The sequence below is a fragment of the Passer montanus genome, unplaced genomic scaffold (assembly GCF_014805655.1).
Source record: "Passer montanus isolate IOZ18808 unplaced genomic scaffold, ASM1480565v1 scaffold186, whole genome shotgun sequence".
In the NCBI taxonomy this organism is placed as follows: Eukaryota; Metazoa; Chordata; class Aves; order Passeriformes; family Passeridae; genus Passer; species Passer montanus.
Genome location: NW_024366048.1, coordinates 48,289 through 75,762, shown reverse-complemented (window position 1 = coordinate 75,762; position 27,474 = coordinate 48,289). Strand labels below are relative to the sequence as shown.

At 34.5% G+C, this 27,474-nt stretch overlaps 1 protein-coding gene across 1 annotated transcript in view; it reads right to left on the bottom strand.

Annotated features, from left to right (window-relative positions):
- LOC120500661 (cilia- and flagella-associated protein 47-like) overlaps positions 1-27,474 on the bottom strand; it is a gene marked incomplete at its 5' end in the record, with an annotated part of 182,121 nt that overhangs the window by 115,542 nt on the left and 39,105 nt on the right. The window contains 4 exons of the mRNA XM_039705832.1: positions 4,863-5,000; positions 12,703-12,814; positions 22,193-22,366; positions 23,897-24,040. Of these exons, the coding sequence (XP_039561766.1) occupies positions 4,863-5,000; positions 12,703-12,814; positions 22,193-22,366; positions 23,897-24,040 (568 nt within the window). The remainder of the gene's footprint in view (positions 1-4,862; positions 5,001-12,702; positions 12,815-22,192; positions 22,367-23,896; positions 24,041-27,474) is intronic.

The following is a 27,474-nucleotide window of genomic DNA, read 5'->3' as shown; positions in this document are numbered from 1 at the left end:
AACAGCAACAGGAAGAAGAAGAAGAAATTAGATTGGAAGAAGAAATGTGCTTTATTTTCATCTCCTGTTGGAAATTATACTCCCTGTCATCTTAAAAACGTAATTTGGACTCCATCTAATGTTTTAATTGGTATTTCTGAATTGCATAGTTTTCAGAAACTTGAATGAAATAAATAGGTATATTATTAGAAATATACATATAAACTTTGCTCTGGATTTGTAAATCTGTTTATAAATTAGCTTGTCTGTTGGATTTTCCAAATAGGCTCTGTGAATGTTTATTCAATTACTTCCTCTGCTTGAGGGACTAAAAATAAACCTTGAAGGAAGCTGTTCTCACCCTTAGACAATATTGTTGATGTTGCAGTAATTTGAATGTCAAATATCTTGGGGAGAGCTTCACATTTTTTTGGTGAAAGATTAATTTGAATATTTCATAATATTTAGATTAATGTAAAAGATTCAAGTCATTATTCAGCTAGAAAAAGCTCCATGCAGTAAGACTTTTTTAAAAATCCCATATTTGATTTGAACTCCACTTCCTATGAACTGCACCATCTATTAGGCCATAAAGTTTGACTTTTTCCTGTTTTCTGGCTCAGTGAACACTTGCACAGGTCACAGCAACTGAAACAGGATGATGGAGGAGACTGATGGGGACCTTCCCTCTATCCTCTCCTCACCTCATTATCTCCAGCCCCAGACATGCTTACAGGACTGTGAGGAACTGGTAAATATTAGTGCTCTTTTTCATTACCATTATGTACTCTCTGTGTGTTTATAATTCATTACTTGCTAAAGGGTAAAATAATAATTGTTTGTAAGCATGACAAGGTAGGAAAGGCAAAATGATGACCTAGAAAGAGCATGTCAAACACTCCAGCATAACAAGGGCACTGGCTGCAGGGAGACTGCTGCTCTGTTGCTCATTTCCTCTTAAGTTTCAAAAATGTTATTTTTTATATCATTCTGAATGTTTTCTGTCACAGACAACTAGTAAGGGCTTACACCTGGACCTGTCATTGAGCCCCACTCATTATTTCTGCTAGGGATTTTGGTTTTCAGAATATTTTTTTAATAGATTTGCTATTAATTGAAAAATTCCATACATACACATTTGAGGTCTTCCAGACATAAGAGAATGATGTATTTCTCAGTAATACAGTTTACAGCCTATGCAGACTTTCAAAACAAGCATAATGCACATCACAGACATTTAAATTGGGTAATAAAATTTAATCTCTTTATATGCAAATGCAATCCTCCATGCTATGATATCAAAAATATGCAGATGTGCAGGTTTACAAGAGGAGTGACTAATTTGTGGTTAGTGCAGATGCAACATTACCTGCCTTCTCAGCACAATAATATCACAACACCTCCTGCAGGAAGGGTGATGCAACCTGAAGTTCATCAGCAGCTTTACTCTGTGAGCAATTACAGATTGCTCTTGTTATTAATTTTAAATGGGCTACCATGCATTGTTTGCACAGATTTTTAATTGCACACAGTACTCTGCCCCACAAAATTCCATGTGGGCCACAGGTCCTTTAAGCATTGCTATATCTGAATTGTTTCAAAACAACATGTTAGTTTACTGGGAGGATCAAGCTGTTCTGAGTCTCAGAAGGGCACAGGAAAATTCATAACATCCAGCAGACTGCAGTGCTGCAGAAGGGCACCTACTGAGAAAGCTAGCAGTAATTGAACAATCTTTCTGACAAAGGAAGAAGGCATAAAACAGTCTAATACTTAATGTTCTACATATGCTATACCATTCCCCAAAGCTTGTATGCCTTGGCATAAGTATAGCTGCAAATGTGAAAATGCTATTAAAAATCATAGAAAAACAAACAAACAAAAACCAAAACTAACAAAAAACCCACAAACAAACCAAGCTGTGGTTGGTATTTTAAATTTGTAAATATGTATGCAATTTATATGGGGATTATTTTCTCTGCATAGGTCTTTATTTCTTCCCTGAAGAGGGAAACTTAAACTAATCTGAAGCTGGATCACACAGAATGTAGATTGGACTGAAAAATAGCTTAACTACCCAATCAAAATTTATGGGCTGGTAACTCAAATTGATTTTATAGAACAGTCCTCTTAAAAAGACATTAATTCCAGAAATAATTATGCACATGAGATGTATAAATTATATTTTAATATATTGAAGGTCGTGAAACATCTTACTGCATTAATACTGAATAAATCCTATCATTTACCATTGCATCCTCAGGGCTTATGATCTTTTTAAAAAATTATAATGAACAAATGCTAACTTTTATATATTTTTGCCATCCTGAGTATTGTTTACCTCTTAATCACTTCAACAGTTGCTAGAACAAAGACATTATCCGTATAGAAACACATCTTCCTTATATGAATACCCCATAGTGCTCCCACAGATGTTCATTCCTCAGGGATTGATTTCAAGCCTGGAAGTCCAGAAGAACCACATGTGCAAGTACCATTACCTTCCAAAGGCATCAGATGCTCAAAGAATCACTTGGAAGCAGTTTTTAAACTCAGCAGGAAAGACCCTGAACTCAGAGACATCTCATAAGAATTACAATGACAACATAGCCTGCTATTGGAAACCTGGTTGAAGCATAAATTAGCTTTAAGAAGACAATTAAACCAAGCTTTGCCAAAATGAATGTCTGACCTGGCCCCTCTGACTGCGCTTTTCATCATGACCTATTAACAAGTAGTGTATCTTTCTGATGTTTAGCCTTTCAAGTACAAGGAAATTAAAAAACTTGGCAATGACATAAAAACCTAAATACATTCCGTAAGACAAACAAAATGGAAAGTACAATCTTTGGACAAAGGCAATGCTTAGGGCAGCCAGCATAAGACAACAGCCCATGCAAAATTCCCCAAACAAACACTGAGAGACATCACTGCTGGCAGGAGCACTGAAAGCTGTGGCTGAAGTGCCAGGTCTGTGCCGAGTCCTGCTGCTGGAGAGAGTGTGAGGGATGCTGAAGAGGAGAGGGGGATAATCCCAATGATGCCCTAAGCATTGCCAGCAGTCCTGCAGCTTGAGTCAGTACAGTTCACTAGAAACATGTAGGTCACAATAAGACAAAGATAAAACACTAGAGTTGCACAAAAATAGCAAAAAATGCAACTGAATGAGAAGTTGAAGTAAACTGAGGCAGCCGTGTAGGAATAAGGTGTGCAGACTGCTCCAATGACCAGTGGGATTCTCTGCATGGGAGTGATTATTTCCATGGAAATTAGTGGCAGCAAAAGAAGGAGCTGATTCAGGGCTGATCACCTGGCTCCGCTCAGCAAGTTATTAGACTGATATTTTATGACACTATTTATTGTCTTTTAATGTGTCAAACATGTTTGGAAATTTAAATGCATAAATAGACCAATCAGTCTCACATTTCCATTAGTGAATCACATGAAGCAAAAGTATTACAATAATGATAATAGCAAACCATGAAGTTACACTGGATTTTCTACCTAAGAACAACACCCTCCATTCATGTCAGTGACAGGGACAATACTGAGACATCCACTCTCCTAACTATTTTCTTGCTTAAGTTCTATGTTCAGTTACTTTCAGATCCTTACTAGTTTTGGACTGATAATTCCTAAATAATTTGCAAATATCTCATAAGAAAAAAAAGTTTCATTTGGGCAATTGAAGCTTAACTAAATTCATTAATATTCTCAGGAAGAGAGTAGAGATTTGAAGATTATCTCTCGTTTACCTGACATCATCCTTTATATTGTTTTATAATTAATTCCACTTAATATATGGAAAATTTATAATTCTTGTCTCTACTATGTTATCTGCATATATCATCTTAATTTAATCCTTCTTAAAATTCTTCTTCTGTAAAGTTCTTATGAGGTGTTGCATGAGTTTTAATGCCAGCCAACTGCCATGTTGCTGTACAGATTATTAATAGAGTGTAAAAGAACAGAATTTCTGATATTCACATTGACTTGACTCAAATTATTTCTAATTTATAGATAAAATTGGCTTATAATTCTTTTTAGAGCTTGATAAATTCTAGTTTTAATTTATCTAGAAAATACAGTTATAAAGACAAAGAGATCTCCAATCTGCAAGCCCTTCTCAATTTCCTAAAAACTCAATATTGACTAAACTAACATTTTTAGTTTAAAACTTTCCTTGATAGATTTCTTTGCAATAAATATCCTTTAATAAATTAAAAAATGCTTGATAATTTAAATATATACAAAATTAGATATTAAAAGCATAAAGAACATGGTTCTTATACTTGCAAAATATAAACAGGAAAGTGGAGAAATTAATCTAAAACAAACAAAAACCTGGCTTTGTCTATTTGGTATAACCACAAAAGTGTTCTTCTGGAACACTTGAAATCTCAAAAGTAATGCAGATACTGCTTAGAATAAAGCAGGTGGTGACAATATGAAAGTAAGTAGGTATTCTGGAATCTTCTCTTTTTGACTTTATTGTACCTTAATGTAAAGGAGTATCTATGTCTGACTGTTATAAGAAAGTTTTTTCCACAGTGGAAAGAAGTGGAGCAATATGAATTTCAGAAAAGGCATGCTTTGACATCAGCACTAACAGTATTATTGGAGGGTTACAGAGAAACCATTAAAAACACTCCATCCCTCTCCAACAACAAGCAACAGTCACTGACGTTGTAAAAAGAGGGGGGAAAAGAGGAAAAGAAAAAACTCAGTTTAACAATTCATTAAAATGTTTCAGAAAGCACAAAAGGATGATTTCATACACCTTTTGTAGGCTGTGCATACTAAATATTCATTTAATTTCAAAACACATTATGATGTAATTTTATGAAAATTGACAACGAATGCACCCATAATAAGAACCATACCAATGTCAGCTGCATCACAAGCTGGTGAAGCCCTCGCTGGCAGTTTCTGAAGGGCCTGTTTGCCATCTGTCAACTGTGGTGAGCTGCTGTCTTGAGGCTGCTGCTGGTCTTCATCTTCAGCAACAAATGAAATTACACCTAAAACAAATAGATACCAGGTGTTGTATTACCCAGGAATTAGCTCCACAAAAACAGACTGCCAGACATGCACAAGTATTTCCCCAGTTCAAAATGAATGCAAAATGAAGTAAAGCTTCCATTCCAGGTGTCAGCCATCCAATTATAATTTATGATATTAAAAAGTATCTCTTGAGTGATTGCAAGGAAATTAACCATTTTTTGTCCCCAAAGAACTCTTCTACTTTTGTGAAGAGATCCATAATGAGCACCTGAAAAAGATCAGTAGTAGGAAACACAATATAAACAAGGACTTCATAAAAGCTACAAAATCTGGTGATCACTAATTGTATCTTTTTCCCAGCTCAATTTTCTGTGCACAATCTTGATTGTTTCTGTTATTTCTTTTTAAATCACAGTGTCTCATTCTAGTGATATAAGAGAATAACTGTAATAATTAAAATATTCCTGTGACACATTTTTGTACTGTATGTTAAATTGTAATCAAATGTGACAAGAAGATAAAATACAGAGACTACAAACTCTGAATTTATCAATTGCCAGATCTCTATTTAATAGCATAAAATCTAGTAGGTACAGGGTGCCTTTAAATAATATTAATGTTATTCTGAAAGATTTTATATACTGGCTTTAAATTAGCAGGTTTGATTTCTTCCATTTTGTGCCTCTGTCTAAAAATTTTAAATCTACATAAACTTTTGGAAATACCAAAAAACATTCTACATGCATCTAAATTATTTTCCTTCAATGTTCAAAAATATTTTGGAGAATTTCTAAGCCAAAATAAATATATTTTGCAGATTTAATTCTTTCTTCATATAAGATCTGAGGAGGTGATGTATTTTGTGCTATTATATAGTAAGAAATGTTCTCATTGTGATTATTAGAATTTATGTGAAACATCTTCAAAAGGGAATTTGTTCATTGTGTCTTACCAAGGACTTGGGAAAACTATTATTTTATGGTATTTTTTATAAATTTTAATGGAACTTTTAAAATTTGAAATGGGGAATTCTTATGAGAGTCCCAGAAAAAATTGGATTGAAAATACCTACATCTAATGGTACCTTTTGTTTTTGCAGCTTTGAGTGGGGTAGAGGTGTGACATGACAAACACTGACAAACTATTCCTACTAAGAAGGATTACATTAAATGATTATAAGGAAGAATCTTGTTTTCTTTGAGAGACAGCAACTGAGAAGCACAGGTATAAAACACTGAAGTTAAAAATAAAATCAAAAAATGGAAATAGGTTTCAATCCAGAGGAAAAATATAATATATAACTTCAAACAAAAGTTCCAAAAGAATAAATTACTAATGCTCAAGAATATTTCAAGAGCTATGAGAGGAACTATGATAACTGAAAACTACTTGAATTGCTAAACCACTGTGCTGATAATCCACCAATTGCATGATCAAAAATGAGTGAAGAATTTCAGGATAAGTGCTGACACTCCATTTTCCTCCTTTATGAGAACCAGAGCTCAAACAAACAGAGTTAATAACAATGAGGTTATAATCTTGATTGATAAAGGTGAATGACTTGATGTGGTGAATACAGATCTCTACAATGCTCTCAATTAATATGTCAAAGTATTTCTAGAAAAACTAATGAGTTTTACTACAGATGGTATACATTTTGTAACTCTGTTTATCTGCTTAATCTTAAAATATTCATAAATTGTTTTTTGTCATTTTCATGGGCATCAAAGTATCTACTACTGGCTCAAAGCTATTTGCATTTTTTATTAGGGGAAAATAAAAGAAAATAATTGCTGGCAAGAATTGCAAATAACAAAAAAAAAAAGTGTATTAATTTCATGTCAAATCTAAAATGCAGAATTCTTATCAGTGAGGACAGTACACAGTATGATCTGCATGACTTGAGTCTATAAATTAAGGCAGAATATTTTCCTAGGAAGTATTCCTAATTAGAATGTTCTCCTGGTTTGGGAGTAAATGGTGCAACCCACTGACCCTTATTGGATCCTAAGATAGCAGATGATACATAAATATATTAATTTATTCAAATTATGGGCTATAAAAATATTCCTGTCAAGAGACATTTTGCAGGATGGGAAAAAGAATTTTATACAATGAAGAGTAATATAAAGTACTTTGGGCTCTATGAAGTCATAAATAATACATTGGAAATGTGCAGAAATGCTGCATCAAAATGACAGATTTCAAATAACAAATACAAAAAGCAATTTTACATTTTTCATATGGTTCTGCTGAGCTTGGTTTCTATGCTTTTAAAGAGCTTTGACACAGAAAGTTCTGGTCTTCTGGCTGTGCATGCACAGCCATCTTACAGAACTTTTACTTAATCAGTGCATCTCACTTTTCATTATTGGTGCTACAAAACAACTGATAAATGATAATCTCTTTGTGCACAACAGTCCTCAGTGTTTGGGTTTTTGGGTTTTTTTGTGTCCAGTTTCTCAGTTCTGACTTCTCTGTCACACATTACACAACTCGCCATAATATCATGGCTGATAATTTTTAAAGCATATATTCAAGACAAACCAGATTTCACCTACATTCTAGAGATACAATTCCCACTGATTCAACTGGCCACAGAACTATGCCATCATCATCTATTTTAGAAAGCAAGGCTCCTTAGCTGTCCTTTTGCATATATGTAAGATACTAAAATTGCATATATGATCCTAAACTTGTAAAAGCAATAATACAAGGATTTCTAGAATTCTACTGAAAACTGATAATTAAAATTTACATTAATTTACATAAATTACCTTTTTGCTGACACATATTAATTTAGAAGCTCTTTTGGTCAAAACATCATTACACATCTTCTAGCTTTACTAGCCAGTGTTGAAACATTTTATACAACTACAGTCCAAATATTAACACCAAAGCCTTGTTTTCTATAGCTTCAGAGAAGATGCATCCCTTTAAAAGGAGGCAGGCTGTTTTATTTCTCAATAAAATTGTAATTACAACACCCCATGTTAGACTGACTCATTGACTATATACTACACACCCCCTGTATCCATGAATACAATTATGAAAGCAAGAAGTGCTCAATGCTTTCCTCTGTATAATTTAAATGGAATATTTGAAAGATACATGGTGTGCACGATTACTTTCTGCTGCAGAGAGATGATAAAAGTCCACAATATTTTAACTGGAAAAAAACCCCAGAAGGCTATATGGGGTTTTTATATCTAGGCCACAGAATTCATCACACAAATCTGAAAAGATATAGAAACATTTGGCTTGTGGTTTAAATATACCAACATGAACTTAATAAGTTCTTGGGAGTAGGAGGAGGGGTTTTTTTCGCTTTTCCTGGTAATTTTCTGGACAATGAAATTTATGTACAGTTGCTGCCACAGAAAAGTTTCACAGAAGAGATAAGATAAATTAACAAGATGAGTGTAATTTATGTAGCTATTTGGCCAATTTTTTTCTTTTTGTAGTTTTTCTATTGACAAAACAAAAAGGATATGTATTGTAGGTTAGAACAAAACTTTATAATCTCTATTTTTCCTAGGAAAATTTCTATGATGAGGCATGTAAATCCTAGGAGTTTCTGCAAGTTTCTATTACTTGTGGGTGTACTAGGATTAAATTAATTGCTCCCTACAACAACAAAACAAAAAAAGAGAATGAGCTTTATTATAAGACTCATACTAAGGAGAAATTAGCAAGTGGCAAATGCTGCTATCAACTATCAATCATATTTGGCTTTGTAGCATTTAATAGAGAGGTGAATTATTTTGTTTATAATGCTCATTGCCTCTTCTTAATGTGACAATGGAAACACAATAAGGAAGGCACAGCAGCCTGTAGCTCCAGATGGATGGATGGATGGATGGATGGATGGATGGATGGATGGATGGATGGAGGGATGGATGGATTCATGGATTCATGGATTCATGGATTCATGGATTCATGGATGGTGTGTGCCAGGATCATCTTGCTGGGCCATGCCAGCAGCTTCTCCCGTGCACTCTGGTGATCCAGCAGAGCCGTTCACAATAATCAAGCAACCAGAAGAGCCTTAAAGCTTTGTCTTTGCCACCACTGAATCAGACTCAATTCGTCAGCGTGATGTGGGTGAAGAGGAAGGGCTCAAGGCAAACAGGCAGGTGCTGTAAATACAGCTTAGGCTACAAGAAACTACAAAGATCATATTTCTCCCTCATGGGTACTTATGATTCCCATGAAATTATAGTGATCAGTAGATCAATTTGCAGAATTCCAGTAAAGAAATTGACTTTTTTTTTTTTCTTAATGCCAGTGTCAAATAGATAATAATGACAAACAAGTTCAACCAACTCATTTACAGACCAGAATGTATTGGCATGATCTTCACCACCTCAAAACTGTCCTACATCTGACAGGCCTGGGAATAATATTAAATAATATTAATTATTAAAAATAATTAATGTTATTTAAAGGCCTGGAACATGCTGCCTGTTTTTCCTCAAGTTTCTAAGAAGCATGGAGAACCACTGCCTACTAAACATAGATTCAGTTAAAAAATTAATGAAAGGTGAGACATAAAGTTAGAAAGCCCCTTTCCAAATGCCAGGGGGTTGTATTAATAAAAGGGCACTGACTATGAAAGGTTTGTGGGTTTTTGGCACAAGACATATTCAAGTATTATGAGTTTTGATGTATCTGGAAAAATTCTGGTCTATTCTGTAGAAAGCAGAAATAAAAGTTTGATAAAATATAAAGCAATCTGTAGAAGATGCTTTATCAAACCCAAAGAAAATTGCTCAATTACTCAGAAAACTGAAGAATTTTATGTAGTGATAGAATCTTGTTTGAGGTGTTTATTTGCTATTATTTCTGTGTTAAAGCTGTCACACACCTACAAACTAGCTGAAGCATGTAATATTAGCACTCTATTGGAATGCTTCCAAATGGGCTTTAGAAAATAACTGGACCCATTTTTAGCTTAGCAACCATAAAACAGCAAGACAGAAAGCAAAAGCAGCATAATTTTGCAGCTATATAATTTTGGAAATAAAAGGACTTTGAAAGTAAATGAAAAATGCAAACCATTTGCTCAGTACAACTTATATGGTAAAAGTTCTTTCATTAAAATTTATTTTAATATGAAAAAAACAGTATTAGAACACCAAGGCTACAAAGTTTTGCACTCACAAGTTAGAAAGTTCTAGACTTGAAATTATTCATCAGCACTAGGACAGAGTCCTCAGCTAGGTATCAAAATAGTTGTCCTTTCTTCCTTGCAGGATAAAATTTACTCCCTCAGCAGACAGCTTTGGAGCATTGCTTTTTATTTTTTCATTCAAACTGTTCATCCCATGGATTATTTTCTTCCTTCTAAACAAATTCCCAAGATGGAATAAATATTTTTTTGGGGGGGTGGGAGGGGGCACAGGAAGTGTTTAAATTATACTTTTCCTACAGTATCTTTAACCTAGATTAACTTAAAATTCCTGAGTATCGCCTAATTCTCACTTGAATCACCTACTTCTAATCTGTGACTCTCAAGATTCAGGCTGGCTGTTGAAATATCCTGAAAGCCTGAAATGCATTTATATATATATATCTTTGACACTGAAATTTCTCAGGGCCTGGAAATTCTACTCTGGAGAACAAATATGACTTGCCAGCCTTGCACAGTCTGATGCAGACAGACTTGCATTCTCCTTGAAGCCACAAAGAAAGCACTTCCTAACATGTTACCTTAGACAGGACACTTGGTAGTCAGGTTTACATCAAACCTAACATCAGACAGCAAAATCAGCTGCTGCTTTTCACACCTGTGATAAGTGGCCTCCCTTCCCTCCACCCCTCTCCCTGCTCAGCAGCTGAATGATTAGAGAGCGTGCATGGATTTCTGTGAGAGAGCCAAACCTGTCTCTGTTCCAGGGGAAGAATGAGCATGATTTCCTGAGGTAGTGATTAAAGCAAGCCCTGAGCCAGGGGGTGGATTGCAGATAACTGGGCCCTGTCCTTTTCAAAGGATAACTTTACCCTTCTATCAAGTTATTTTAAGGTGTAAAATAAATGAACTTTTCTGAGAAGAAGGGCAGATGTGGCTTCCCAGCATTTGTACCACTAAATTTTTGTTGGGTTAGAGAAAGTGACTGTTCTCTCTTTTTTCACTCAGTGAACACATAATACTTCAAAACATAATGGAAACCATTGTGATAGAAGTCAAGGGAAGGAGAGAACATTGGAGATGTAGATCTGAACATGCTATCTATGTCCCTTTGAAGGTATGGCTTTTATCACCTGGTATTAATTTGCTCTCTGATAGATCCCTTGGAGCCTCTTCTACTGAAACTTTCATTATATATAAAAGAACTGGGAATTTTCTAAGGCAGAAGAAGAGACTATTCTTAAATCTCTAATGCTTAAAAAAAAGACATGTTAAAATATAGTACATCCTCAATATTTCCTGGTGCATGTTTTTTGACGGTTACAATTTCATTAAAATCTGATTCCTATTCATACAGTGAGATTTTTTTCCAGGCCTAGAGATCAGGCCACTGAAATCTTCCTATGGCATGAGGCCAAGCCTTGTTACAGGTATTAATTTCTTTGCACAATTCACTTGTGAATTGAGATGGCATTATTAGTTACATTTTACAGGTACTAAAAACAAAGTGGCCAAAGGAGCAAAGTAGTTTGATATCCTCAGGGACAAAATTTAATAGCTTTTTAATGCTAAGAAAACAGCTGTCATTAATCTCACTTGTCCAAGAATGTAGCAGAATCAAGTGCTTGGAGTTAGGAACCCACAAATTTGAAACTGCACACAATAAGCATTTTCTATTGAGAGATTTAACCATTATTGGGAGTTCAAATCTTTCCCTGAGTGCTACTCAGTTCCTTTAGGATGGTCTTCTCTGTTTCCACAATTGCTTCCCAAAAACCTTTGTATTTTTCTCTGCTGAGAGTTACTACAATAGTTACCCTACAGTGAAGGCAAAGACTGATTGTACAGTTTCATTCTCAAAACCATGCTTTTCACATTATAAGTTAAATAATGAGCACCACAGAAATTTAGAACCATTACCAAACTTATAAAAATTATGAAATCTGAATTGTTGTTTAAAAAGAAAGTCAGGAAAAACCTTAATGATGGGATGCTGATATTGGTTAAAAATATGCAGTTTTGCTATTGTATCATAAGAATACCATTATAAACATGGATGGATGCAAATTATGTACAATTAATTATAGATCTCCCTAGCCTCCACATATGTCAAAGAAAGAACTGATTTCACTGAATTCTATTTATGTACTCTTGCCTTGTGGTCAACAGACTGAACATTAATTAAGGGAAAAAATCAAATTCTGGTCTCTGCCTTTGAATCTTTGGTTCTAGTAGTGCTAACATATCTAAAGGGATTCAACAGGTTTTGGAAAAATTAAATTTAGACCTACATGCTTGGTGATAATTCAAAAATCATTACTTCCTATTTAGTCAATTTTCATGAGACCAATTAAATGCATAAAGTTGTTCATATGCTGGCATTTTTGAAGAACCTGACCACATATTTAGCAGTACGATACCTTTAAAAATAAAAATATGAGCCAGCTTAAAAACCTGAATCACAAGTAATGATAACCATACTTCCAGAAGAAAGGTTATGCATAAAAAATGCAAGCATTAGGTGTAAGGAAATTTAACCTGCTAATTTATAGGGAATTTTAAAATTATATTTGAGTTCTAAATAGTACCTTGAAAGACTCCTCGTCTGCAGGGAGATATATTCAAAGTGTAAGCAACAGTGTCCTCTGGGTTGACAACCACAGCAGGGGGACCACTCAGCATTGAGAGATTGGAATACACCTGGGGAGGACAAATCACATGAGGAAAACTCATCCAAGGCAAGTAACTATTGCAAGAACACCAAAGAGACAATATTCATTCTACCTGCTTTGGAGAGTAGAGTAGAAAATATGGTATCAGTAAGTCCTAAATTTTATGCAAATGCAAGAATACACACTGTAAGAGAAATGCTGGTATATGCAGATGATAGAAAGCACAAATTTCCAAGTCATTGCTCAACATGATCGAAAGTATATTTCTCAGACCACAGAACTGTTTACATATGCAGAGATTTGCACAGCTAGGTCCTTAATATTTTACACATATTTTTATTAGAAATATAACAAAGAGATTCAGCAGTACTGATCCATCTAAATAGACAGAGCAAAGCAAAATCTGAAGTGTCATTTTAACATCATTTGCTAGACCTCAAATTCTATTAGACTGTGCTTTTTGATATGTCACATTTTGTAAATGACATATACACATGACATGAATGGTAACTCTCAGGGCAATGGAGAGACCAATAGAATTTTCACATGCAGAACTTTTTTGCAAACTGTAAAGCCCATTGGGAGAATAGAGGGTGAGTATTTTTAATTGCATCTCATTTCTTTCTCTCTTGTACAGAGCTGCTACAGAGGAATTCTTTGAGCAGCTGCTCATGGTGATGCCTTAGGATTTTAGCTTTTATATTTTTCAAATCCTGTACTACATTAGTATATGACTCTAAATAGAGTGTTAGTTAACTGTCTTCTCTTTTGATCAGACAAAACAATCCTTCTACACCTGAAATTCATGGACACCCTACTGCCTCGGGCCCTGAAAAGTATAAACAAAAGTGAATTGGAGGGGGACAAAGTGGGGGATTATTACTTGATTACCTGAAGCTGTAATTGTAGGGTTAACCCCTGATACGTAAATGGACCAAACTTATATCTGTCTGAAAAATTCATTACCATTCATTACCATCCATTTTTGGAGTAGCCCCTTGGGGAGGCTTCATCTGCCCTTAATGTACCTGAAGGCCCTTCATTAAATATATCTGCTTTTATTCTCTTAATTCTGTCTGACCTCTGTTTTTAGGTAAGCCAGGAAAAGACATCAGTGGAAAAGGCAGAGCTGGCCTGTCAAGCATCCAAGTGGATACCTGCATTCTACAAAGATCTCTTTGGCAAGACTAAGAGCATTAGATACACATTCATTTTTTAAGTAAATATATTTTTTTATTATTTTCTGTAGAAAATAAGCATATTCTTAAATAATCTTTTCTTCTGATACAGACAATCATTGCCTACAATGAATTCCTTCTCTGTGGTATTTATGTTACTGTAATTCCTTTTTCTGGTGCTGGTTCTTCTCAATCCAGAATTTCTATTCCAAGTAACAGATTAAAAAAACCTGTAAAGCAACAGACTTCCTCTTCCCCAACAAATCTAAATTTCAAACTGGATATTAAAAGTCCAGCATCCAGAAAGAATTAGAAGAGACTACTTGGCAAGAGAGAAAAAAAAGGCTAAAAAAGAGACGAAAATACTTGTTTAATTGCCACTTGGAGAAAAATAACTGGAAAAAAAATCTTTAAGTTGTCAACAAAGAGCAAAGCATAGGAAAGGTAGGGCTGTTACACTCTGAAGATGGGGAAGATATTAATTTCTTAACATTTAAACAATAAATTAGTCAGACTCCTACATTTATGGACTTTTCTTTATCAGTTTACAATGAATGTACACAAGAGTAAAGGATAAGTACCTAAAAATACAGCTAGAATAATAGAAATGACAGCAAATTACTAGAGATAGAAACAAGATTAGTTTAAATGAGACTTCTCTTCAAGGAAAAAGTAACATGGAGACAGAAACAGAAGTAGGATAAATGTGATTAATTTAAATTAGATAAAAAGCAGAAGGGTAGGATAATAAAGTTCTATCAAAGACTGGACATACCAGACAAGTTTCTAGCAAAAGATATCAAAGTAAAAGGAACACTATTGACATGGTTGACTCTAATAAACATGAAATGCCTCTGGATTCCTGATGAGTAAAGATGGACTGGAAGTTTGCTTTTCAGTCGTTCAAGATAAATTTTGACAAGTTTTCATAGTAGTGAACTAACAGAAGCGTAATTATTTTAAAATTAAGTTTTTAATCTTAAGGAAGGGACTGTATAACCAAATAGGAAAATATTGAGTAGAAGCAATGAAATTATGTCAGTATACACATGGCCACTGTTCCAGTGCTTGAATCCAGATCTTATATCAAGAGACATGAATAAATTCTCCCTTCTCTGTCCTGTATCACGTTAAACCTTTTGGGATCAGATGCTCACTAAAACTTGTACATAACTGATGCTGACCTCTGACTGCTGTCACCTTTCCAGCTGCAGTCATTAAACTTGTATTGTCAAGCTGCTCATTATTCCAGAGCTATAACACAAATACTTACCATCTTATTAAGGAATCACCCCCATTCATTTACCAACCCTATTTGTCTCTGTTATTTAAGTTACTCACACCTCAGTCAATCTCCAAGCAGTGGTCACAACAGCACAGTCTCCTATTCCAGCCTCCTGAGGAGGTTTATGGTTGTGACAGACATCACTCACCAGGTACCTCTCATGTGCTCTTAAATAGAACTTTGTCTTGCTCCAATGGCCATGTGATTTATCAGCTCTGTTACTGAGGCTAATTAAATGATCAACCTCAGATGACAAATAGATACTAAAAGTGCATGCCCACGCTTGCCCATGCACACAGGCAATTTATCCCAATATCAGAATTCATACCGAGAATCATTCTCATTTGTTCACAGACATTTGGGATTCTAATATGGCATAATGTTGTATAACATGTCTCTGCTAACTGCAGGTCTATTACAAAATAACAATACATCCAGGAATACTCAGAAAGTGAAAAAAATGGAGAATTTAAAAGTACAGATAGGGGAAATTCCAGAAATTGCAGATTTCTACAACAATAAGAAGCTGCAAAGATTATGTAAGTTTAGAGCAAAGCTTTGAGTGAAGCAACAAAAGAATTTATACACAGTAAGATTTAAGTTAACTTTGTTCTGAATATCAGAGAGCTATTTCTTATTAAAATGTACTTTTATGAGGCTTTTACGAGGATGTAAGAACAGGACACAATTTTAGTCATAGATGTAGTATTGAATAACCTAATATCCTATAATAATCTACAACACTGTGTTCCTGAAGGTACCTTAATATGCCTAACAAAATCTATTGATCACTACTATTAGGCAAATACATTTTTTGAAGGAAGAAAATAGGGCATAAATTGGGGTGCTTTTATCAACAACAAAAATAATACTTATTTATAAGGTATTCAAAATTAGTCAAGATATGAAATTACTTCTTCCAGTTAGTGGGAGAGGCAGTTTGTCAGCTTCTGTCCTGATGTGCAACCAGAGAACGATGAACAATTACAGGCAGATTAACCAGAACCCACACCAAGGGTGGGGATGCAGAGATCTGTACTTACACACCAGGTTTACATTGAGAAAAACAGGTAGATCTGCAGATACGCACTGAGGAACACACAAAATTTATCAGGCATAAATAATTGGATAAATAATAAATAGCTTCTTAAAATATGTTACATCACTATCACTCTGGAAACTAGAATTGCAGAATAACTCAATGGAGCCAAAGTGTAAATTATCATTCAAGTTATCATTGTGACCCTGCACAACATTTGCTCAAATCAATCCATACCCAAGGATTTGGTTTTTAAATTATAGTATTCTCCTTTTTCTTAGATATCAAGTCATTATTTACACACAGCGAGAAAGTATGAATGGAGTATATGTATAAAATGCTGCAATTTAAAACTAATTTATCAGCACTGGCTTCAAAACTCATTCAGCAGAACTGTAATATGGCTATTTAACATGAACAGAAATGGAAAACCAAACTTCAAAATTACAGTAAATTTTTCCACTGCTGAATAACCAAATAAGCATAACTCCAAAAACTTCAAGGCAAAGTGGTGAATGGATGTAAGAACATAATCAAATATACTTAAACTCCATTGTTTCTTAGTATAACAAAGTTAGACAGTATCATACTCAAGTTTCCATTTGAAAATTGTTTCTCAGGTCTGTTTAACAATATTAAGAGGCTCTACTTAGCAAAAAGATAATGCTCTTTGACCCTAGGCCAGAACCTGATCTGTGAGTCTCTGATCAATCTGACAACCAGACTCTTTACAAAACTCTCAAGAATGGCATGTTTCCAAAACAAGCCCCCATTACTTTCCCTCATCCACCTTTCAGTGCACACTTTCCAAATTCCTGAATCACTAGGAACTCAGTTAATTCTTGCAATCATTTTTATTTTGCCACCAGCATGTTACCACATTGAAATAAAACATCTTTGCATTGTACTGAGGATATTCCCCAAATAATTCCTGCCTGTTGAGCAGTAATATGGAGTTCTACATAATGAAAAATGCTACATAATCCAGATTTGATCTTAAACCAAGCCACCTGTCAAGACCACTAACACATTTCAAGAAATAAATTTTACCTAAGACCTTACTATGCCCTTAATTGATATAAAAATTTCACAACAGGTTATCAAAAAACAGCTGGTAAGAACTACAGTTATTCCTAAATTCTGTAGGCCTTTGAACCATTCATTATTGCTAAGAAGATTGCTTTTTCTTTAGTGAAAATAACCCTGTTACAGAAGTTCTGGTAGATACAGTGGAAGCCAAAGGAATTGAAATTGAAAGGACAGATAAAAATTGAAGCATTATGGAAAACACAGACCCACTTGTTGTTAAAGAACATGAACTTGACCTTCAACAATCAGGTTACTGCACTTGCACAGAATTTGTCAAATACATTACCAAACAAGAGCGAAGTCCCTCATTAAAGGTTTATGGTACATCATTTTAATACTATAAGCCATTTTTTACAAATACCTAACCTTCATGACATTGTCTTGGCAACATTGTAAAAACCCAAAATGGATATATAGAGAATAGATGTAAAAACACTGAAAAACAGGGGATTTAATATTTTTTCATTATGTATTTATTCTACAATTTTATAAAATACTAATAGTTTGTATAACCTAATGCCTGAAAAGCAATTTACCTGGGTCTTGAGATTCCTTTGGAGAGTTTACTTTAATGACATCTATTTTAAACAGCAATGAGAAAAACAGTTGCACAATTTTATATTTTTATTGCAAAACCATGCCTTGAAAGAATTAGGCACCTTTATAGCTAACGTTTCTATCAAAGGTATCATTAGAAGAAGCCATCAACACATCAGAAAATTATGTATATCCAGTTGACAAAGATTTATATAAGTAAACAAGAAAATTGCATTTAAAGTTTTGTCATGAGACCAAGAGATTGGATTTTCATAAAAATGCTTTACACTTCCTCTTTTTGTCAGAGGAATTGAATGTAATTTTACAGACATGAAAATTCATTTACACTGCAGTCACTTACTTTCTATTAATTCATTATCAGAGAAGGATGTGCTCTCTGGCTAGTGTTATATATGCAAAAATTCTTTATGAATTCTGTTGTGAATTTTTTTTTTAATATGCAGGAGTAAGTTAATCACAAGGAAGATTATTTGTTTTAAGACCCCCTAGAAGCAAACACGAAGAACACAGTGGCAGCAGTTCCCTAAGGTTTACACATCAATAAGTAGACAAGAATTCATAAAACCATTCCCATTTTTCAAGGGAATTTATGGAAATTGTCTTTTTAATCATGGAAAGCTTTGTGAGCACTGAAAGTGTTTTGCTTAGAAGATATAAATGTAGACTGATGGAGCCATGCACATGACCTCCACTGAATTGCAAAGGCACTCCTTCCCTCCTCAGCTCTAGGTCCACAGTAATGATTGCACAGACAATCAAACCACATATATAAAAATTATTGCTGCCCCAGACATAAACCCTCTGTATATGATTGAAAAGGGAAAAAAATTATTCAGATGGAAAAGGGCTGTCTTTCTGCAGTAAAGGCAAGTATTATTTCTCTCTTCCTCCTTCCAGACTTAGATTTCATTTTAAATAGTCACTTTTGCAGTAGTACCCTCATTTTGGCTTAGGCTATAAGAAAAATACAGCAAATATGAGAAACAGAGTAGCATATATATAACGCAATCTCATTTTTTAATGAAATGAGGGTTTTTGTTAAGCTTATATTTTAATATATTCAGTTATTAAAATGAAATAGTGAAGCTAAATTTACACCTTCAAGGCAATATTACCCAAGTATTAGTTCAACTAAATTACTTGTTGCTAAGTATTCATCGTGCAGTAAATTATTTATGGATGTGCCTGTAAATTATTATGTTTGTCAGCTCCTGGCACATCTCATACCATTCTTGATATAGGTTGAGCTTTATTACTTCAGTAAATGAAATTCTTGTGGGTTTTCTTTTTTTTTTTTTTTTTTAATATCATGTGCATCCCAGTTAATCTATGAGAAATTATTTCATATGGTGGATATACTCCAGCAATGCAGGGTGTATGGGGCACATTAACCAGCCAATCCACTAATGAAGATATTCATTAGCTAACAAAATTACAAAACATCTCATAAAAAAACCCAAAAAACATCCAAAACTATTACTTCTTGTATTATCTTTGCTCTGTCTGCCAAGACTGACAACATTTCCTCTATCTAATCACCAATGTAGCTACAGCACAATACAGAAAACTGTCAAAGATGCTGGATTAAACAGGAGGAGGAGTTATTGGGCTGCCAGCAACTGCTCCCAGGGGAAACACAAACAAAGACAAAACCAGTGCTTTGCTTCATCACAGACTACCCAGATAATCAGACAGCAGAGAATAAACAACAGCAACAAAATTAGAATAATTTCTTTTTCCTGTTGCCCTTTGTGCTATATACATCTGAGTAAATAAAGTTTATTTGGCATTTCCAACAAAGCTGTGGGTCACAATTCCCTCTTAGAGGAGGTTTTCTGAATTCCTCTAATAACTACAGATACCTGTGATCATGTTCTGGAGTTAATGATTAAATCCTAATTTGCAGGCAGACTGTTTTGGAAATAAAAGCAAACAAGTGATCTTCGCTCACTCCAATAGCACAAGACACTACATGACATCTGCTGGAGAGTGCTGGAAGTGATTAATATTGTTTGCTTTGTGGAGCTTCCAGACTCCAGCAGGCTTTGTATCCTTGACTTTTCCAGCAATTCCAGCCCACCTTGCTCCAACAACTGTTCTGCAACCGCTTCTGGGTAAGAACCGCGCACAGAGAAAATGCATTATTCACACCGAGTAATTTATTATATGCACACATGCATGAAATAGCTGACCTTACTATTTCTCTCCCAAAGGTCCCAGAGCTACAAGAGTACACGCAGTTGGACTGTCAAGCAGTATTTCACAGAGATGAAAAAAGCACAAAACCCCTCCACATCACAAAACCAAATTTCAGGGCCCAGAGAACACCCTCAAGGAGATCAAAGATCAGTCAGACAGAGCTCACCCTGGAATAGTTACAACTATCATAAATTCATTTAATGCAATATTTCTGAAAAAGACATACAATGAATAATTTTAATTTATTCATTTTGAAGTTTGTTATTTCTGTACCTTTCACTTACATTGGCACCAAAAAAAAAAAATTGAGTTCACACAAAATAGGAAAGCAGAAAAAACAGCTCTGCTGCCAAAAACATTCCCTTCTTCCAGAGATAAAAGTACAAATATATCTGAAATGCAAATGCATTCACATGTAAAAACCTAGACTGTTGAAAATAAAAATGTCAAAGCTGGTGATGCCCAAAAAATTCATTTTTTACTTTGTTTTGGAGATGATAATGAGTTGAAAAATAGGAATATGAACCTGGACCTTTCTGTGATATACAAAGTTTACTAAATGTAGATTGACCTGTAAAAGTGGAAACCTGGAAAACTGGAGACTAGCAAGAAGACATCCAGTGAAGGATTTTCACATTGGCATGACTTATCATTACCTAATAGAACACTGCTGCTGGTATATACATGATCTCTCTTTATATCTTATGGTCAAATCACTTACTACCATTACCTTCCAATCTGAATAAAGCAGCAGTTGGACCTATAGGTACCAAGGCAGAGAGCAAAATCACTCATTTTGCAAGTCCACACTACACAGCTAGACACACATTTTATCTTCTAGCATGTACATTGTCCCATTTTCAACCCTTCCATGAAAGAAAAAAAAAATAAATATATATATATATATATATATAATGTACAGATGATGGCAATTGTTTGCCATTGCTTTGATAGATAGAGCCATGCTGGCAAACACTGTATGGCCATAATATCTGGATGCTACCTACTCTAGATTTAAATGCCATGATAAGAGTCACAAATATGGATTTTCATGAGCAAGGTCCAAGATGTTCCTGCTCAGGAAATTCTCTGCAGCTGAGAGGAAAAGAAGAATTTAATCTTCATTACCCTAATGTACCTTCTGTCTCTGCTGGCATAGGGCATGGGATCCAATACATAGGTGCAGAAGGTGAGGAATGCTACAGAAATAGTTTTATCACTTCCAAATTAAACATGCAGACAAGATAAATAGAAGAAAAATTATGCTATTTCAGTATTACAACAGTGGTTTCAAATAGGAAAATGTGTTTGTGTAAATAGAGGTATAAAAAATAGCTAATGGCAAGTATGAAAAATAATTATTATATTTAATGGTAAAAATATGTTCTTGAGCAAAGAAATCAATAAACTGTATTTCTTAAGAGTTTTTATTAACCTCCTCAGTGACCCATTGCCTTCCAACAAATTCACCGATTACCTTTGAATTTTCTCTTCTATCAACAAACACACAAAGCATTCCCAACTTCCTCCAACATTGCTGAAACAACAGCTGGGCAATAGACAGTAACTGGGCCAGGCCACTGGGCCATGAGATATTCATGTATAGTGGGCTCATGCTGCAATCCCTTCCTTAGGAGGATAATAATTTTTGTCCTTTTTGTGTAGTATTCAATATTTTATGAAGATTTTAGGAGACTAGTAATTCTCAGGCCCCGTCTCTGATTTAAAAACTGATGGACTTGGCCACAGGTTTCAAATTGTTGGAGAAGGAAAGATTAGCAAATGAACGGAGAGCAATTGTAGAAGTGTTGTTCTCTCAGAAACCAGACTAAAACACAAAGAAATATTTTTTTCCATCAAGCATAAAGTAAAATCATACATAATCTCACAGATTTCCTGTCTATAAACATATCCATATACTATGAACTATAAAACATTTTCTCATGGATACATGAATTTTATTAGTTTATCTGAAATTACAGCAATTGTGGCTACTGTAATACATAATGTATCAGTCCTTGTCAGAAAAATATTTGTCACATTATTGCAAAAAATTACCTTGTATTTTACCTTCTTCTTGGTATAATTGTGCACCCATAAGACTTTATGAGCCATCTTTCCTACTTCGCAGTCTATCAAAATGCAATCCTGAGGCAGAGGTTTCTTCCCAATTCCCTTAAGACTAAAGATGTTCTGAGTTCCAGCTGTAACATTTCTCAGAATAAGCCTTCCCTATGACACAGAAAGGAGAAAAAAGAAGTTGTTTCATTATTGTCCAAGTCCCCTTTGGCTGCCAAAGCAACTGCTTTAGTTTATTTATCTCAAATCTAGGTGACTCAGAGTGCTTACAAGAAAGGGCTATTGACTTTCTTAGTTCTTTAATAAACCCATTGCTAAACAGAGAAGCAAACCAGAGAAATAAAACCTTTGATTTTAACTTTTTCTAAACCATAAAATTCAACAACATAAAGTTTTCATATTTCTCGGTTTTCTACTTCTTGGCTTCTCCTTGTAAAACAAACATCTCCAAGAACATATTATCTCATGCCTCTTGTCTCTCATCTAATATTTACCTTTGCTCATTGAGTGTTTCCACCTGTCCTGTGAGCACAGGGTTCAGCCTGGAGAAATGGAGACCCAAGGGAACTGCTTTGCTCTATACAAGCACCTGAAAGGAGGTTCTAGTGAGGCAGGGATGGGTCTCTTCTCTATGTCTCAAGTGAAAGGTTGAAAGGAAATGGCCTTAAGCTGCGCCAGGGGAGGTTCAGATTAAACATTAAAAAGAACTCTCTACTGAAAGAGTGGTTAGGCATTGGAATAAATTCCCAGGGAAAGTGGTGGAGTCACCATCTCAAAAGCCATCTGGATGTGGCACTTGGGACATGGTTTAGGGGTAACCATGGTGGTGTTGGGTTGACACCTGGACTAGATAATCTCAGAGATCTCTTCCAACCTGGATGATTTTGTGATTCAGCTAAAATGTTCCCCATAATCATTTGTCGAAGGATTCAAGGCTTTTGGCTTTTAATAATTTTACAATACTGGATGCCTAAACTGCATTATATTTGGTTGGTAACACATGTAGAAGGGTTACTCATGCTTCAAAGAACATTATTTTTTCATCTTTGGCAGTTCACATACTTCAACAGCAACTTGCAGTCAAAATCCCTCAGCTGGGACACAGACAAAGCCACAAATACAGCTTCTTGCTAAAGGTGTTACAGCCTTTGCTCTGCTCATCATTTTAGAATTTGGAATAGTGATTACTCTGATGGCAAAAGCAGCTGTAAAATGTAGGTTAACTTGTAAATAAAGTACTTATCACATAAATTAATTTGTGATGTAGGCATGCAATGAGAAATACTACCTAATTATTTAGGTAATGAAATAGGATTTAATATAAGCATTTGAATTCAGAATAGCAACATATATTTTTGTGATAAAAGTTCAGAATTTTTACAGACTAAATGTAGGATTGAAATATTTCATATAAACTAATGGAATTGAAGAATATAAGAGAAAATTAAATAAGGAAGACATCAAAATAAGTGGCGAGGAAATCTATCGTAACTATTCTTAAGCTTTACAAAATTAGTTCATTTGTGTTTTTACTTCAGATAGTAGTAAATCCTACCCTTTCTTTCTCTCAAGCAGATGTTTTAATATTAACAACTGTCTAACTGCTTACATAATTTGGATACTGGTGATAATTGTATTGGTGAAAGCATCCTTTTCAAATGTTGAAACTCATTTCTCTCTTACCTTTATTACACTCTCAGCAAGGGGCTTGAATGTGAGTGGATACGGAACTGTTCCACCTACAGGCACATTTATTACAGCAGGGCCATGAAAACACTGTCCTTCCAAAACTGCTTCAAACCTCCAGTCCTTATCGGATATGTTAGTCTGAAAGATGCAAATCAAAGTTGCAAATTAGATTATGCATTTAAAATTTTTAGTGTGCATTTCAGCTTTTACTTGCAGCTATCACTGCATCAGAGGACAGTACTCATTTGCTCCAAGTACTGGCTCAGAGTGCCTTTGGGAAGAATAAGGGCAGTGTATCTAAAAAATGAAATAAGCTAATAATAAATCTGTTATTCCTGGCAGCCAGAGAGACAGAACCCTTACTTTCAGCAGCAATACTGTCAGCAGGAATACTCATTAGAAAACATGAGCATGATCTAGCAAATGGTCAAGATGGAATTTGGAAGTATCATTATAAACATTTACAAGTATCTTTATGATGCTGTTTAATGCTTGGCAAAATTCTGTTCCTATACCATCTGTAAAAAATCTTGGTGCACCCCTTTTAAGTGCTGAAGTGGTGTGCTGGTATATATTGCTTCATTTGGCCACTGCAATGTTACAAGATCAGTCTTATGAATTGAGAATTCCATCTCCTAAAGAGATTTACAGTCCTGTGTTCTCAGAATCTGGTCTTTCAAGAGACTAAAGTACTTTAAAGAATGCCTATCCTGAGCAATATGAGCCTGAGCCTATTTAAGAAACGTTTATCTTGCACCCAGATGTATCACAAGACTGCTTGGTTATGGTAAAAAGTGTGGTATTTCATAATACATGCTTAGAGGCTGCCTAAAAGTAGTAAAACTAAAATAAATCTATTCAGCCTCCTACTATTTGAAAGAACCAGATGACCAAACATTCAGTCTGGAAAAAAGAAATATTAACACTCATCTGAAAGATAAAATAAATTGTCACTCATGAGCTAATTCATGTCCTGTCAATTAGAGAAGATTAATCTCATCTGATCTATGAAAAAGGAGGTAATCTTTTGACCTATAATGGTCTTCATCCATGGAAAATTGTATACAAACATCAGAGATAAAGAATGGATTTCAGGGAAAAGAGATGATACTCCAGTCTGTTTCTGTCTATGAAAGTCTCAGGAACAAAGAACCTGTGCTCATCAGAGCTAACCCAGAGCTACCCACATCTGCAGTACCATATATCTAAGGTTTGATCAATATCTTTGATTAATGCTTCTGTGTTAGCTGTTAAATTCCCGAATAATTCGGCACATATGCCTGCATGGAATGCTGAGGTTTGTGTAGTGCCTCAGTTTTACCAAAAACTTGTATCACCATGTCTCCAATTCTGTAATAACAATGGCATCATCTCTAGTAGAAAGCACAAAAGACAAAAGTATGATGTCCTTGTGCCAAGGATAAAATGAAAGGGAAAAAAAGACAGCCAAAGGGATATTTTATTATCATGCTGTTTTATCTCCACAATATCAGGAAAAGCTTTATCCTTTTGAAAACCAGCTGCCCAGGTGTAAAATTGGCAGGTCATCACTCCCTGCTAAATTAACATTTTAAAACTTGGGATAGAAGAAAAAAGTCATCACAATTGGTCTAGGTTCTAGAGGAGGGCCATGGAAATTTGGGTGCTTAAGTTGTTTTATTTTCAGTGATTTCTATTATAATTAGTATCAGATGTTTCCTTTATCCACAGTAGTGATGATTACATCAATATGTAAAACAAATATTTCTTCCTAATTTCCAACACAAAAATTTGTCATCTGAAGAAATGTAGTTGACAAACATGGTCATGAAATTCTTTTGTAACAAGTCATTCTAACTGCAGGAATGTGTCTGAAAGTGTCTTCTAAAGAAAGATATTAAGCACAACCATAAACATTAGAAAATCAAAATAAAATATTTGTTAAATTCTATTCCCTTATACTTCTTCATTAATGGCTTTAATTAATAAATCATCTAACTCCTACAGAATCTCTGCTTAATGTAAAATCTCATCCAAAGCCTGTCAAGTGAATTAATTTAAACACAATTAATGCTAAGGGAGTCAGAATTTCCTTACAGGATTGTAGGTGATTCAACACAAGGTACCTAATATTTGTATTGGACCTATACCTGGAGAGTCTGAAAGGCAGGGATGGAACAGTTACATTCAAATCATGCTTGAGAAAATCACGGAAACTCCAAAAGAAACTAATCACAGATCTCAGATTCAGCTGGGTTCTTATTCTGTTTCTGTCTCTAATTCACTGTGTGGCTTTAAGCAAACCAGCTGACCATTTAATCTGCTCCATTTATAAAGTGTTCCACCTAACACATATTATGACTGTTAGTTTGCTTGTGTCTGTAAAAAGTGCTTTGAACACTAAATATTTGGTTCAAGAAACTAATTTTAGTAGATTGAATAACTCCATCTTCAGTTCCACAATGAACATATCTTTCCCCACTGAATACTTAATAAAATTTCAATGACAAATACAATACTGCTAAAAAAAATATAAAAATATGGGAAATGTTCTGGCAGATGGAGAAACTCCAACTAGAAAGAGTGTATATAGAAATGTAAAGTGAAAAATAAATCCATTTCCATAAATCCAGAAAAGAGCAGAAGAATAAAACAAATCTGCTTAGAAAATGTCGATTTAAACAAGGCAGAAAATCCTTTTACCTTTTTGTGTTATGTATCAGTTATTTTTAGGCTAATATAACATTCAAAGAATCAATGTTTAATACATAAATTATTAATATCTTAAAATTCGTGTGCAAGAAGAGATACCACTGTAATATGGTTTCCTTTAATTTTTTTCTGATGAACTAGTTTCTTGTATACTCTCAATATTTGACAGGGCATACAGCATGGTCTTTCCCCAGATATTCAGTCTTCTTGTTTGAATCTGCACACATTCTTTTGACTACAAAATCTCAGAATAATTTCTCTATAAATTAGCTCACTAGTATTCCTTAATGGCTCTACAATCAAAAGGACGTAGACCAAACTGTAGTTCAGATCTCAGGAAATCTTTTACTGGTTCTATCTCTTAAAGAATCTTTATTCCTCTATTGTAGCTTAATTTCTTTCTCTATAATTTTGGAGGCATTTTTTTGTTTTATTTTAAAGTTCTCTAAAATTTGACTAATAATTTTCTGAGAGAGATGATATTGCACCCATCTTCTCTCTCTGACCTTATTTCTCATGTGCCAAGGGTTTCACAAAGAAGGTATGATACACAAAGAAGATATGATAAATCTATACATGATATACTGGCTATGCTTACCATGTTTCTTAAACTGTATGTAATCTAGTTCTTCTGTTTTATTCCCCAGCATGTCTCCTTTTTTTCCCTTCAGAAATATTTGTATAAATGTGTATTTATTCCCTAGATTAAATAACTACTTTTTTCACTTTCATTGTGATAACATTATTAAATAACAGACTAAAAACTTTGAGAAAACATCAAAATTCAGCACATCAAACTAATAATTAACTTGAAGTAAATTATTTTTCCCAACAGGTTTTACAATATCTACGACATGGACTTTGAGAAATAATCCTCAAGT